This window comes from Paralichthys olivaceus, chromosome 23, assembly GCF_024713975.1.
Source record: "Paralichthys olivaceus isolate ysfri-2021 chromosome 23, ASM2471397v2, whole genome shotgun sequence".
Lineage (NCBI taxonomy): Eukaryota > Metazoa > Chordata > Actinopteri > Pleuronectiformes > Paralichthyidae > Paralichthys > Paralichthys olivaceus.
Window position 1 is genome coordinate 4,954,568 of NC_091115.1, and position 16,223 is coordinate 4,970,790.

A 16,223-nucleotide genomic window follows, 5' to 3' on the forward strand; every position below is an offset into this window, starting at 1 on the left:
TGTGAGTGTGCTCCACATTTTAGGTCAAGAAATCCAGATTATTGGATATTTTTGCACTAAAATACAGAAATAAAATAGTTTTGCGTCCTTCCCCTGTGCAGTTGTGTGTTGCTAGAAAGACATATTGTTGTAATCAAATAAATGTAGGTGCAATTTTAAGAATGCACTACCTAAAATACAAAGATATTCATTGAAAACCTGTCTTACATCATATTCAGTTATCTGTCAGCTCGACTTATTTAAAGTATTTCATTAACAGACACTGTGAGACACATTTGCATTTGAGCCTGTGCTCTTCCTGTCAAAAGCTGCACTATGGAGTCTTAAATAAAAAAAAGGTGATGTAGTCACTTCTAGAAGTTACATGATTCAGATTTTCAGCCCAGAGCTGCTCCGACTGGAATCTACCTAATTAGTGCGTCTCTCTGACGGCCGTGCTGGAGTTAATGTGAAATTGAGAGGTCATATAATTATAGCAGTGGGAAAACCCTGGGCTGTATGAGTGTGATATAGTGTGTGTGTATGGGAGAGTGTGTTGTAATATGCTGGGTATGCCCCCAGGCTGCGTGTATCTGGTGATCCTTATGAGGTTCTGTTTTGTGTGGCTTTGTTTGCATGCTCAGAAGAACAAGTGTTGACCTCACCCGTTTTATTTATTTGCCAGAATGATGAAAAAGGATTTAAACTTCTCTGGCTGCAGTCCCAAAATGAGAAAATCTCTTGCCTCAGGACCCAAATACAATAAAGCAAAAAATAATAAATAAATACAATTCTGCTTTGTGAAGAAAATACTAAAGAAGACACAAAAAAAAAAAAAAAAAAAGCAAAAGGGCGTCCTTAAAGAGGAAAATTAAAAACAAACAAGAAGGAAAACTATGGCAACAATAAATCTTAATCTTCTTAATCTATTGCAGGAAACATCACTTTATATTTGCATCAAACCTCAAGTGTTATTTTTCTGTTTATTAGTACACAAGTGAGATAATTCAACACTGAAATATTTGTGAAATTAACCTTCAGTGTGTAAAGTTTAGGTGAAAAGGAAGAAACTGAATATAAAATAACTCTTGTGATGTTTTCAAAAGTGTGTTTCTTTGGATACTTTGCACTCAGTAGCCCAAACTGAGAGGTATTCAGCTGCAATACGAAACTTCACCACTAGATGTCACTGTATTCTACACACTGAACCTTTAAACTCAGAAAAACCTCAAACCCCCCCTTCACCTGTCCAACACTTGGTACCTTCCACCAGGACCTGGATCCTGATTGGTTAAGTGTGGTTTGTCACTTCCTTTCTGTAAGTCAGCGCAGGTGGCAACCTCCAACAAACTAATGGAATATAAAATGTAAAATGTTCATGTTTGTGAAGCAAAGAAACAAACTGTGTGAAACTTTACCAGAAGAGCCTCACAAACAAAATGTAACTTTACATGGAAACCAGTGAGTTATTAACCAGCATGTTACCAAACATCTGGCACCAAGGGAGGAGGTGTGTGTGTTTGTTTGTTTGGTTGTTTGTGTGTTATTGTGTGTGTGAGACACTTATTTAATTCTGTATAATTCTGTGTTTCTTCACAGCATGTGGAAGGGCCTGAATGTGAACTGCACAGACAGCTCAGGATACACACCTTTACATCACGCTTCACTCAATGGACACAGGTAAGACTGCACACACAGTGTTTGTTAAGAGAAATGCATGTGTTCGGTTATAGAGCAAAACAAATGGTTATGCTGTGACTTGGATGTAGTCTTAAGTTATAATATGTAGAAGATCATTTGAAAGATGACTCTAATATCAAAGTTATTATTATTTGATTTTATTTTTGTTTCTGATGTCAGGTGAAGACCAAATGATTTTTCATGAGGACAACAGCTGTACATAGTCTAGCTCTCTCCATTATGTCTCTCAGTTCCTATGATTTTGTGCTGTTGGTTGATTTCAATATTGAATATTGACTATTTCAGGTTGTTCAGATGTTTGTGGAATTATTAGTTACATGATTCCTGCCAGTATTGCACTTAACCTAAAGCTAGACAGCAAAACTAGCTAAAAACACAACCCTCAAAAATAGCATTCCTGCAGTTGATTGACTTTGTGCCTTAATGTTTGAGTTTTTGTGACTATAGCTCTTTGGAAACCCAGTGTGACTCAGCTGTAGACCTGACCACTGTCACAGTGTTCTGGAGCTAAAGGATTAGTCCTGTGTTTTGGTGGCAATTATGTGGCATTCCTCTGTCAGATCGACTGGAGAGGAGAGAGGAGGAGACGCGGGAGGGAGGCAGAGCTGCAGCCTCAGAGTGAAAATTAGGCCGCCGACAAAAAAAGCTGCAGAGAAGGGATTTAGCGTTGAGGTGGGAAAGTAAAAAGAGAACCGGCAATTAAGATAAAGGAGGAAGTGCAGTATTCAGAGATTCATTATTCAGGCTGAATTTGAATTGTTTTAAAGATTATTTATGTGCAGTGAAGTTTTCACCACATTAAGAATTTGAATATTCTCATGTCTGACCCTGAGATCCTCCCTGTGCTGTTTAACTGCTGCTTAAAACCTGAGTGAATTTATACGAGAATATAATAAATGAGCGGAATTAACAAAGCAGTTTTGTTTAGCGTCCTCTGGGCTGCGTTCACCCTCACCCCTGCTCCCGGGAGAGGATCTTCCCTCCCTCTGCTTCTCCTGCTGACATTTTCCAATGCAAATGAAGCACTTCACCTTTCCTCTTCCGACAGAGGTGACAACTTCAGCTGGAGGCTCGCTCGTATGAAAAGCTGACATTACTATTGAGCAGCTGCTAAATGAGTTTCAAGCACAAACCGCAGCTCTGTGATTTACCACCTCATCTATTTGTGTAATGGAGATCACTTCGTACTCTGCAATTTCCCTGTGGGATTAATTAAGTACCTTGTTTGTCCATCTGTCTGTTTGTTCGCCTAACGCTCATCTACCTGTTTGTCTGTAAATAATATGGAGACAGTTTCAAAGCCTTATTTCCTCCATCTTATAACCTGGAAAATAAACTGATCAGGTATTTTTAAATCCCTCGATGAAAAGAACCAGGTCTCTGAGGACTTGTTGCTGCTCAGCTTCAAAAAAAAAAAAAAATGAATCAGATCATTTGTTTTTCTTGCTCAGAGCTTTAAAGAGTTTTTTTGCACAATATGAACGTTTTAACTGTTGCTTGGTAAAAGTTACATAGTGTTGCTTCAAATACAAACACTGATAACAGCAAGGTGTTCACACTTTTATCATTTTATCATAAAAGTTGTGTAGGACTTTATGTTCCAAAGGTAACGTTGCTATATTTGGAACTGGGCGGTGAAAGTGCTGTTCTCAGTGGAAATGTGACTCTGTGATGTGATATTCTATAAAATAAACACAGAGTGACACAGGAGAGGGACACAGGGAGCAAAACTTAAAACATAAGAAAAACACAATCCATACTTGAAATGAAAACTCTCTTATATAAAAGAGGACTAAAAACACAAGAGACGTGACACTTTGTGGTCATCTCTGCCTCTCTCCATTCATTCTCTCCAGTCTATTGATCTGTGTCTGTCTCCCTCTCTTTCTCTCAGGGACGTGGTTCTGAAGCTGCTTCAGTTTGAGGCGTCCACAAATGTGGCGGACAGCAAAGGCTGCTTCCCGCTGCACTTGGCCGCCTGGAGGGGAGACGATGATATCGTCCGAATCCTCATCCACCACGGACCCTCGCCCTGCCGAGTCAACCAACAGGTAAACACTGTTTCCTTATTTCAACACCAACTTAAACTCAAGCTTTTATTATCATATCCATCCACTAAAGTAAGACTGTAATTCCCATCGAGAAATGATAAGAGATACAAGGATGCAGGGAGGCTGCAGCGGCTACACAACCAAAACATGCTTCAACATGTAAACATAGATTGTTAATCTATATTTACATGTGGATCTCTGAGCTCCCTCTCATATGTTAAATCTTTCAGCTCTGGCCTAAAGAAAAAAACTTTCCGTGTTTCGTAGCTGTTCCAGAAAGAGAAACGTCTCGTCCCATCTGACTAAATGAAGCTTGAGTTCCTCCATTGCACAGTATTTCTCATGGCGTGTAAACCAGCGCTGCCACAAGCCGTCGGTTTTATGGCTCCTGTCCAAAAGAGCAGATCCCGTGGAGTTTCTGCTGATCTCACTCTGATAGTCGGCCGAGCGTTTTCAGCTCCGCGAGCCTTCGGCCTGCCACTGCTGTCATCCCTCATCAGCAAAAATGACCTTCTCCTCCTCCTCCTCCTCCCTCACTCTCTCCCGGTCCGTCCCCGCTCGCAGCATATTGATGATGTCACGGCTCACTGATGCTTTTCAAGACGAGCACGAGGTGTTTAATCAGAAGTGTGGCTGAAATTTGAATGTCTTTTTTAATATTCCCAATCCTGTTGGTGATGCAGTGTTGGACCCCCCAGGTTATTGGATCATTATTTACTTAATAAGCACATTTTGCCAAATCGCTTCCCTCTAAGAGTTGTTGGAGACTAATTGTTTGCCTGGACAAATGGTGTCCCTTGCCCCTGAAATGAAGAGGTTCATCAGCAAATGAACCTGGGTGATTTTCTTTTTTCTTTTTTCTACCCCGTCAATGATTTATCGAGCTGAGCGGGCTGCTGTGCAGGCAGAGTGAACACACTGAGTGGAAGCTGCTGATTGAGAAGCTGCTGTATGTACAGTAGATGCTGACTCTGAAGTCACTGTGTGTGTCACTGTGTGTTTCAGTGTGTGTGTGTGCCCTTCTACTTGAAGCACATAAAAAAAATCTCCCCTCACCTTCTTCAATTTATGGTAAATTGTGCAAAATAAACCCCTCCATGTTTCCTGGTTCTGTTTTATTTAACGATTCATTCAGTAAACCCTGGAGAGGGAGATCTCTGCTGTTTATGTGAAGGAGGTGAAACTTATTTGCTCGCATGCAGAACTTCCCAGTCAAAGAAAGTTAAGGATTAGACAGTCTGATGATGTTGAGTCAGTCAGAAAGGATGTGTCTTATAAGCTGTGGCTCCCTCACCCAGTTTCTCCTCATCAGTGGATTTCTTATTTGTTGCCGTGCTTCGATGTTCTTGAGAAGATCTTCTTATTTCTCCATCTTTAAACAGAATTTAGCGAAACATCCTGAAATGACCGGTCACTTGTTTGTTTTTATGACGCTGTCCACTGCTCGTTATGAGTCGTCTCTGTCGTCACGTGTTCACGTTGTTCTCAGGGTTGCAGGCATAAATATTAAAGGAAGATTTATCGAATGTTTCTGTGTTCATAATGCATAAGCCGCATATTCCCCCCCCACTGTCTTGTCTGCAGGAAAAGGCAGCGCTTGCATGCATTAGTCAGCGTGATATACCGAGTCTGGCACACACGCTCACACCCTCACCGAGACTTACAGCAGCAAGCCATCGACTGCACATTACCCCGTCCTCAGTGATGCTTTGCCCACGCTCACCATAACTCGTGTCAGAGGTTGAGTGTGTGTGCATATATCTGTGAATGTGTGTGTTCTTGGTTTTATTGTGCGACTGCAGTGGGGGTGCACTTGTTTTAACACGTGAGAAACATTTGTCTTCACCTTTGTGCACGAGGTGAGAAGTGGTGAGTGTGGCGGGGATGCAAGGTAAGCTGTAATGACGGATTGAGCTTAAAGAAAAAGCAAAGAGAGTGACAGAAAGAGAGGTAGAGGAGGTTGTGTATGCGGGCCTGTTCCCCACTGCAGCCAGTTGCGGTTAGTGGATGTTATTAGTCGGCGATAAACCAGTTCCAGACACTTTTTAATGCCTGATTAGTCCCAGTAGTTCTCACTCAGCTGCTTTTGTTTGTTGTGGGAGTGTGTGTGTATGAGAGAGGTGAAGGTTGTCTATTCAAATGGTGCGGGCATGTTTATGTGTGCTTTCTGAATGTTTGTGAGACAGTGACTGATCGTGAACAATGGCCTGTTTACCCGAGGATTGCACTCTGCTCGCAGGTTCAGCGATTGTTGTGACGACTGAGGCGTTGTTTGTTTTCATCTCTCTCCGTCTCCCACTCAGACTGACTCAGAAACTGATGCTTCACTAAATCATCTCAATCGCCTCCTGCTGGCTGGCTGCAGTACATGTCAGAAACCTTGCCTCCTCCATGTTAGTGGATGGGACAATTTTCTGTGTCACTCACTAATCACCGAATAGTGCACTATAAAGCACACATATATATTTATGGCGGTGGGAACAGCCTGATCTGTATATATTTAAACAGCAGCACAAAGTGTGGGAAACTCTGTGTGTGGGAGAACCAGCAACCAGAACCTCTGGGCTTCTTCTGCATCTGGACAATTGAAGTGTTATTTGTTTGTGTGAGAATGTGGGTGAATGACCCGGTCACGTATGTCCCCCTGTGCTGCAGATACATGCCAGAAATGTTTTCTTTTCCGTCGACAGAGGATTGGATCATTCCTTTCTCTCTCTCTTCCTCTTATCCTCCTCCCCTTTTAACTCCCATTTGCTGAGAAGAAAGATTAACAGCCAAAGATAAGATTGGAAGGATGGTGAGCATGTGCACTGCAGTTTCTCTGCTTCACATGAGCTGTATATGATTTGAGCACACGTGTAGCAGTTAAATACTTCCGACATGCCTTGGCCCAGGTGCTGCAGGGTTCTGGGAACCTGCGTGAACTAAGGTAAAGGTGAAAGGTCGGGAGGTTGCTCGCCACCTGTGTGCTTCTACAAATGTCTTCCAGTGTTTCTGCTGCTGTGTGTTCACCTCACAGTCGGGGTGGTTCCATGTACTTATGTTGCTACCACACTCGAAAATGAAACCACATGTTTCCTGACGATCTCCATGTGAACGTGGCCTCTCTGAGAACACATGCTACCATCTGAAAGTGCTCTGGGAGAGTCCTAGATCAAACATCACCTACCGCCAAAACACACACACACACACACACACACACACACACACACACACTGAGCTGCAGGATGTTTTCTTATGAGTAATCAGCCTGACACTTCCAAATTAAAGTTCAGCAAAAGAAAAGTGATTCATCTCCACACGAGTCAACAAACTACTACACTGAGTAATTATTTGAAGCTGAGAGCAGATTGTGTGTGAGTGTGTGTTGTTAATTTAATTGAGGTGTTACATGAACACATAGAAAAACATTCACAGGGTTTTTCTATGAGCTTATTGGCCTGAAAACTGAAATACGATTCCTCCTTAGATTTTAAAACGTACATGGAGGTTAGAGATGATTTTAATATTTGTATTGTGATCAATAAAATAACAGTAAAACATTAACAGATAGGATGAAAGCAGAAGGTGAACTGTCAGTATTGCAGTAATAAAAGCTTGTCGTCATTAATCGCTTTAATCTTTATCAAGTAAAAAAAACAAACGTTCTCTGGTTCCATCTTTAAAATATGAGGATCTGCTTCCCCCACCATCCCTCCCAGTGTTTCTTCTTTTCCTTCCTACTTTTTCATCTCCTCACTCTCTTATCTTCTCAGCTCTCTCTTGCCTTCACTCCTCTTGGCCTTGGGTGCTTCATTCACTTTCCATGTTCACACTCTTAATTAACTGCTCTCTTTACTTATTCCACCTCTTCCCCTTGGATTTCCACCCCCCTACACTCCTTTTCCTATTTCTCATTCTTTATAAAGAGAAGGAAGGGAGGTCCTCACATTCTCACAGAAAACGTACAGTTTCCTGATAATGTTTCCTAAACGGAGCATATATATAAATACAGGGTAAATAAGATTGGGCCGAGCACAGAGCCCTGAGGAACCCTGTGACATCCCAGATGACTAATCGTTAATTTGCACAAATTGGAATCTGATAAATACGATTTCTTTTAACACCAATTAACTGTCCCAGTCTAGGACGTGATGATCGATAGTGTCAAATGCTGCACTTTCATGTAGTATACACATCATCTATATTCTTCATACATGATAGTTGAGCAAAAGATTCACATACTTAATAAAAGACAAGAGCCGGAAGAAAAATAAAGTTTCATCTTGTCGTGCACGTCTCCTCTTTTTCATTCTCTATTTATTTACCCGGCTCTCCCCAGGCAGCGAGCTGAGCTGCTGGGATTATGAGATTCTGTAACATAGACGGAGATCATCCCACATATCAGTCCATCAGCATTAACATGGTGTATGTTCAAGTAAATAAAAAAACCTCTGCGCTTCACCACCCTGGCTTCATTTCAGCCCGGCCTGTCTGATAAGGCTCGCTTATTTGCATAGTAGCAGTTTGTTTGGGCAATGATAGTATTTACTACGAGAGGTGTGTGTGTGTTTAGAATTGAAATAAAGATGAATTGATAATGAGTTCTTTGATTACTAATAAAACTGTGGAGCTGTTTTGATAAAAAAGAGCTTGAACAAGCCAATACTTCACTCCTCTTCCTCTTCACTGTATATTTGTGACCATTAACTGTACATCAGGAAGTATGTGCCTGTTAAAAACAGTCATACTCACACCCATTTGTATGGGCATATCAATAATGTGCTGCCACCCCGGTTGATGTGGCGTTAGTGGATGGCTGATGCTCAGAGCCCAATCAGCAACAATACACAGAGTGCTAGATGATATTGGAAAGCTGTCAGAGCGAGCGTAATGGAAATACATAGCCTGCTCCGAGAACACAGAGGGAGGATTTTCTCTCCTTCTCTCTCTCCCCCCTCTCTCTCTCCCCTCTTCTTTTCTTCCGCCCTCGTCCCGTCACTTCTGTGTGTCTGTTCACCTCTTTGTCACTCTTCTGTCAGTCAGGGAATTGCATTTTCCCTATCTTGAGCAGCGTGCACGAGCCGCAACGCAACAAAGCGTGATTGTGCGTTTGAGGCTGCACAGAATGGGGCGGCAGCTGCAGCGGCACTAGCTGCAATCTTTGTTCCACTGGTTATAACGTGTAGATATATGTCTGAGTGTGTGTGTGTGTGTCCAAAACGTAGACATCATCGTCCTATTGTTAAAAGTCTGAGGTATTGTCAGCGTTAAATGTAAAAGATCAAATATAGTCTCACCACAGGGTCGGCTCAGCTGCTGTCCTGCAGCATTCGACCATATCACGACCTTCCTGAACAGATGGAGTTTCAGTTTCAGGGACACGTTTCTAAATGTCACATTTCTCAGAAAATACAAGGTCCATTAAGATTTGAAAATGTGCTCTCCAACTTGGAAACAGCAGTTGATAAAACAGTGTCGCCACCTGGTAAAGTAGCTTTTATGGCGCTTTTTCACATCCCAAGTTTTCGTTTATTCTTTTGACAGTTTAAACAAGAGAGATATCAAACTTGAGTTGAGTTCATTGGACAAATCTCAGAGGTTTCAACAATATTAAATTGTTAGGAACATCCACAAAAATCGATTCCCTTTTACTCTCGTCTAATTTTAGCGTGAATTACTGGCTACTATGACCTTCTCAGGCTACCATGAATTATTCAAACACATTAATTTGACTCTGGTAACACACAAATGGTGCTTAATTTGAGAGGCGGTGTTCAGAATGAAGTGCAGCACATAACAAGCAGCAAAGTGGTACACATGTTCTAATCTTGTATCCTTCTTTTTTTAAACACTACTCGCTGGAAATAAGAGAGGAAGGTTAGCTTTCTCTAGGAGCTTTTTAAGAGTCTCTTGAGTCAGAGCACCCTTACATGTGTGTTGTGAATATTTGTGCGTTTGTGTTAAAAGCTCAGTTAAGTTTAAATTGGACTTAAAAAAGTCGGCGAAGTCAAAGCTGTCTGGGAAAACCCACCATCCTCTGGTTATAATGGATTTGCTCTGCACAGCGTTGAACTCATGTAGAGAGAGGGGGGAAACGTTTTCTATTCACCATTTAAAGGTTTCACAATTATCAAGCAAACAAACGGGTAGAAACACAACCCCCTTCGGGCAAAACCAGAGGTCTTTGTGGATGATTTTCTGTTGGTAACCATGGAAACCATAATCTCACCATCCTTCATGTTGTGCGTCCAGCGACTTCAGGGTAAAGTGTTTGGGCCACAAATCTGCTGATGCTCTGTCTGCGGCGTCTTGAAAAACAACGGACTCTGGTGGAAAACGCCATCAGTTCTCGTCTCGCTGCCTTTTCACCTCCTGCTGGTTTTCCTCAGGAGACTCTGTTCTGTATCAATGTTTAAAGAAGTACATGTAATTGATATATTTGTGTTTGCCTTGGATTATAGATGAAGGACCTGTTCTCCAGACACTGCTACAATAAATACCGTCAGTAGCAAATGATGACAGAGTGCCCTATGTTTCCATTGGTTTGGGACTCGGCGGGAGTGCATTCATATATATATATATGAGCAGTATATATGCACTCCTGCCGATAAGAACTTAAAGGCTCCCTCTGGACATGTAGAGTCACTCCGGTGGAAAATAACAATATAGTAGAATATCCACACAGGAACAGAGCAAATGGAGTTTATTAAATGTAATGCAGCCAACAATTACACCCGTAAACTGTGATGAATGTGAATTATAGTGTGCGTCAGTGTGCGATTATTGTGCTTACACTACAGCGGACCTGCAATCAGACCGGCTCTCGAACGTTCCACTCGTCTATGAATGGAGGGGTGTGCGAGCCGAAGGGGGGAAACAAAGGGACGCGATTGGTTGAAAAAGCAAAGCTCACAAGCCTTTTTTCCCCCCCTCAGCTCGATCACGTGTATGTTGTGTGAGTGTGTGTGAGTGTGTGTGTGTGTGTGTGTGTGTGTGTGTGTGTGTGTGTATATATATGTCTTTTTCATATAGCAGCTCCTTCTGTATCTCTTCATCTCTCGCTTGCCGCTCGCAGGTCTAAATGAAAGCGGGGAGCAGTGGAGGGAGGAGGGAGGGTTGTGGCTCTGGGGAGAAGGAGAGTAAGAGGAGGCATGAGATGAGATCTGAGCAGCCTGGTCACGGTGCGTTGGATAACGATCGTTGGAAGTTTGAGAGGTGCAAGCGAGGCAGGAGAATCTGAGGGACTATGATAGAGAGATGGAGGGAGAAGGGGGAATTATATCAGGGAATTTTACACATGACTCACTCTAAGAAAATATATCTCTGTATTTTAAAGGTTTCCAAATGTTGATTACATGAAAAGACACGCTGCTGTTTGGACCATAGACTGAGTTCACTAACATAGAGGAGGTGGGGTTTATGAGCTTTACTACAGCCGGACACCAGGCAATTGAGACGCTTTGGCTTCACTTTTGGGGAGCTGCCATTGTCCTCCATCTTTTTTATACTGTCACACCAAGTGGAAACCGTGGCGTCACCCATTGGTTCGTAATCTGCCCGTTTGGCTTTTTGTCCAAGCTTTGATGTACAGCTGCCAAATTATCCATTTATCAAACATGTAGGAACACAGATTAAATCCCTGCAGGCCTCACGTGTGCTCTCTCTTTAATCTCCCTCCCTTCCCTATCTACGGTTATCCTTCATATCGCTCTCTCTCCTTTCTACACGTCCCTCTGCCCAATTTTCTAGTCATTACTGGGCTGTTTTCAGAGCCGCAGCACCTCAGGGACCACCGGTAGTGTGCTCTCTTTGACGGGGGTCCCCAGAGAGGCTGGAAATGGTTCATGGTTCCACTGTACACAAGAGTCTCCTCTCTGAGATCAGAGTAACCTTTAAAACTCACACTTATCTCAGAGATCTCAGGCCAGAGTGAGGCCAGGATGTGATGTAGTGTAAATTAAATGGCACCTTTTAATCGTCGTGAGGTCCAGCTTACTCTGATAAATGTAACATCCCCCTTTTATCACATGACTAGGATGTAATTGGTTGAATTTTGCTTGTAACTTCGTACAACTTGTTGAGTTTGGCAATCAGGCTCTGGTCTCATCATAGTGATAATAAGGAGTGATGAGCACATTAAACCACATTTAGTAGATCCAGATTTTTATTTGTATCTGCGTCAAGTTTCACACACTCGATATTGATATTTGTCCCCAAAACATGACTGATGTTCTCATTAAGATCCATGAATTAAACTTTGAGGAAACGTCTTATCTCGCAAAACGTCAATGAAAGCGACAAATATTGTAGTTCTTCCTCAGGTCCCTCCACATAATTACATGGAAATCCTTTGCGTAGTTTCTGCTTAATACTGCTTAAAGTCAAACAAACATATGTGGATGAAAACATACCCTCCTCGGTGGAGGTAAAAATTCAAGGGGAGAGACTCAATTCATATCATATACAACCACATTCAGCTTTTGACTTATGAAAGCACATGAAACCCGTTTTTAATTTCCCTCTCCTGCTTTCCTTATCTCATGTTTTTTCCCCTTTCATTCGTCCACAGAACCATGACAGGGAAACAGCGCTTCACTGTGCGGCCCAGTACGGACACTCGGAGGTAGTTTCGGTGCTGCTTCAGGAGCTGACTGACCCCACGATGAGGAACAGCCAGCAGGAGACGCCCCTGGACCTGGCAGCGCTGTATGGACGACTCCAGGTCAGTGACAATAATGTTATATTCATAGTGAGGAACTAAAATAAAAATGGGATTAAACATCAGCAAATTCATTAAATATATGCTATTAATGTTCTGGGGTCCATAAATATGCATATAAAATATGTTATATATCAAATCACCGTCATCATCCCTCGACTGCAAACCGTGCAGTACTTACCTGGAGGACGTTTCCTCACCTGGCTCCTGAGCCTGTAGCAGCTTGATGACCTCACAGATAAAATCATATCTGATCCTGTTAAAATTGACCATTTGATACGACCCAGAGGGGAGAAACTCAAATTTCCATTTCCTGGACGATTCAAGCCTTTGAAATGGATGAGAACTGCATGGTCATTGCAAGGGCACTGCGCCACTAATGATGTTTAATATGCAGTGAAATTTTAATTTTAACTCTGACAAAAAAGTGTGAAGCTAAAGTCAGTTAAGGTGAAACAAAAGCAATAAACTAACTGGATGTTGTGGCAAAAAAGCTTCTGATCAACTGCAACACCATCGACAGGAAGTGAATAAGTGATCGTGTCCTCACAGGGGCGCCTGTGAAAGGCTGAGGTAAAATACTAGGCAGCGAGTGAACAGTCAGTTCTTGAAGCTGAAGTGTTGGAAAACAGTGCGAGTGTGAAACCCCTGCATGCATTATGTCTCCTGGCGGACGTGGTCGCTGGCAGGTGAAAAGCAGCAGCTGGCAACTTCATCTGCATTTTCCTGCCGGACCAGAGTGCATGTCAGTCGGTCGTTTCACACCGAGAGATGCCGGTGATTATTTTGGAAATAAGAGCAGAGAAAAGAAAAGTCATCCTCATACACCTTTTTATAACTGCGTCTTTACTTTTGTGACAAGCACCGAGAGGAGTCTGCTGCAAAAGCCTGCCAGCGTTCTAATGCACGCACACATCCTCTCTGATGAGTAATTGCAGTCAAGCCATACAGGTTTGTCTGAGTGTGAATGAATAATTTATAAAGGCTGCACGGATTCCTCTCTCTCTCTCTGCATAATAATGAAGGGAAATCCCTGTGGTGGAAGCTACTGCTGTGTGCAGATGTAACTTACACAGGGCAAAAGTTTAGTACACACACACACACACACACACACAGGAGGGAGCTTTCGAGAGATCTTCTTCTTGTTGAGCTGAGCTATTAAAAGCACCATCCAGGATTAAAATGAAAAAGTAGCTGCACCGCCTCAAACAACCTCCTACTACACTCAAGTTGATTGACATGTACTTTAATTAAACATTCAGTAAAAACAGATTTATGATCGATAACTGATTTCCTACTGTGTGTTGAGCTTTTTTAAGCCTTTAACTTTCCCCTCACACATTTCATTTACTTATTATTTATTTACCTACTCAAAAATTCATAATCATGAGTGGGCACTGATTTCACCTACACTTTAAGAAAGGTGATTAAAAACAATGTCTGCATCTGCCCCTTTAACTGGACCTGCACCAGAATGTAATGGGTTCTCTCCTGGCCTGTTTCCCATGTTTCCATTAAGTTTGCTGCAAATTGGTTCTTTATTTTTTGTGCAATCACGTAATGGACAAACAAACCAGCAAACAGGTGAAAACATAATCTACTTGGCGGAGGTAGTAAAGAACAGACGGGACAGTTTAATTAATTTCTTATACTAAATCCAGAGATTTACATGACTGCTTTACTTGGTTGGTTGCTGAGCTGCTGTTCGAGCAAGATTGTAGATTAAGGAGTGGATATCTGGTGAAACCTATTTGTCATCTACTATTTCTGTTTTCTCTAGAATCAAACTCTGAAGTCGAGTGATTATTTTGTTTCCTCTTGTATTGCTGTTTTGTCATTGGCGTCTTTATATATTTCCGTGCAGGTTGTGCGCATGCTGGTGAGCGCTCACCCCAACCTCATGACCTGCCACACTCGCCGACACACTCCGCTTCACCTGGCCGCGCGGAACGGACACCACAGCACGGTCCAGACGCTGCTCGAGGCCGGCATGGACGTCAACTGTGTGGTAGGAAATCTCTCATTTACAGATTTAAGCTGTTGGTGTTCTATTCAAGCACTTCACAGGTTTTTGACACAACTTGTTTCAGCCTTTTATGGATAGAAATTGCAGAATTACAAGAATATTGATATTGTTTTTACATTTTTGACATAGAACAATGATTTGGTCACTGGGGATGATCGCTGTAATTTAGTATAAGCTGTATCTTTGTCCACGGATATCAACAGCTGGTGTTCTTAAGCACAAAGTGGCTCTGACTGACAATATTTTTTTAATTTATTGTTATTTATTTATCACTTCTGTTCGTCTCTCTCTCTGTGGTTTCTACGTTCTTTCCCCCTGTTAAAAGCATTTCCTTGTAGTTTTCCCTTATTCTCGTCAAGGGTTGAATTGTATTTTTGAATATGGGCTGTACAAATAAAGTTTGGATGATTAATTGATTTGATTTTGCTTGGGGCCCCCGATGTCCCTTGAAACCTTCACATTTGAACATTTCCAAACATATGTGGCAATAGTTTATAGAAACATGCTCCATACTGTGGTTTGTGGGAAACTGTCTCTTTATATGATTTTGATTTCCAGATACAAAAACAAGTTAAATAAGCACATTTTAACAGTTAAGTCCCATTTGTTGAAGAGCACAGAAAAATAAAATGTATGTCCTTCTAGTTGGTTTTATTATCTGATGTACCTGCGAGTGGAGAAGTGACCGGAAAGATACGTCTGTTCTGTTTTGTCCCTCCTCCCCTCGTCTCTGCTCTTTGTGAATATTTCCAAGGCCACTGTCTTTGTGTGTTTAATGAGGGTACAGTTTTTTGTGTGTGTGTATAATCCACCACAGGCTTGGCAGATTTGAAAGTGTGTCTGTGTGTTAGAGAGCATATGCGGCGCATGCCTCCCGTGGTGTGTTGGTGGGATGAATAATTGATTGAGAGGAAAGACTGAGACTGCAGGAGGAGAAGGAGGAGGAGGAGGAGGAGGCAGGGGACAGGGTATTCCTGACAGGTCCTCAAGAGTTCACTGTGTTCATTATCTTTTTACGTCAACAGTCCCGAAAACACAGAAATGCACATTTAAAGTGTGCTGCTTCTTTCCTGCTCTCCTCTTCATTCATTTCCATGTTACTGTGCTCTCCGGTCGTTGATTTGATTTTGTGAAGCCCTGTCAAAATGTGGCCACGCTTTGCTGCTTTCTTTAACATAGTTTCCTTTTCTTCAGATGGATTTTCTTTGACAAACTCAAATACTTAACTATCTTAAATGTGTAGAAAACAACCTTTAGCAGTTCCAATCAATTTCCTAAGACTAATTCTGTTGAATACTTCTCAAATGACAGAAACCATCTTTGAGAAAAACTTGTTTAATGTGTATTATGACTATTTCATTTGGTCCGTGTCCAACCCACTAACATGTAGGGGTTTATGATTTATACATTAGCCAGCCACCAGGGGGCTACCAAGAGGATTTCACATTAAGAGAGCTGTCATGGCGTCCATCTTTATATATATTCAATGGTTGATACTTCCACACGTAAAACCTGCAATTACCTGAATCCACCACCCGTCTCCAGTACTCTCTGCACTGATCTCTTATGGGAAGTCTTGTTTGACGCTTTGATTCTTTAATCGTGTCGGTGTTGTTCAGTGATCGTTGAGGATTGAAGGAAAAGCAGCTTCAGGGGTTTCAGGGCTCAGTCAGACTCAAAGCTTTAGGAAGCTGCTGGGTCTAGATACAAAAAATAAAAAAACCAGGACAGTTGACGTGCTGAGGAGCCGCAGAGGCGAGAGTGA

At 42.1% G+C, this 16,223-nt stretch overlaps 1 protein-coding gene across 6 annotated transcripts in view; it reads left to right on the top strand.

The window, feature by feature from the left end:
- The window catches only part of anks1b (ankyrin repeat and sterile alpha motif domain containing 1B), a 253,213-nt gene that overhangs the window by 38,405 nt on the left and 198,585 nt on the right, over nt 1-16,223 (top strand). For 4 of the 6 annotated variants that reach the window (XM_069519469.1, XM_069519470.1, XM_069519474.1 and 1 more), the window contains exons 2-5: nt 1,579-1,659; nt 3,575-3,731; nt 12,283-12,435; nt 14,297-14,440. In XM_069519469.1, coding sequence (XP_069375570.1) covers nt 1,579-1,659; nt 3,575-3,731; nt 12,283-12,435; nt 14,297-14,440 — 535 coding nt within the window. Of the gene's footprint in view, nt 1-1,336; nt 1,490-1,578; nt 1,660-3,574; nt 3,732-12,282; nt 12,436-14,296; nt 14,441-16,223 lie in introns of those variants that run through there. The other 2 variants (XM_069519471.1, XM_069519473.1) reach the window with 2 other exon arrangements.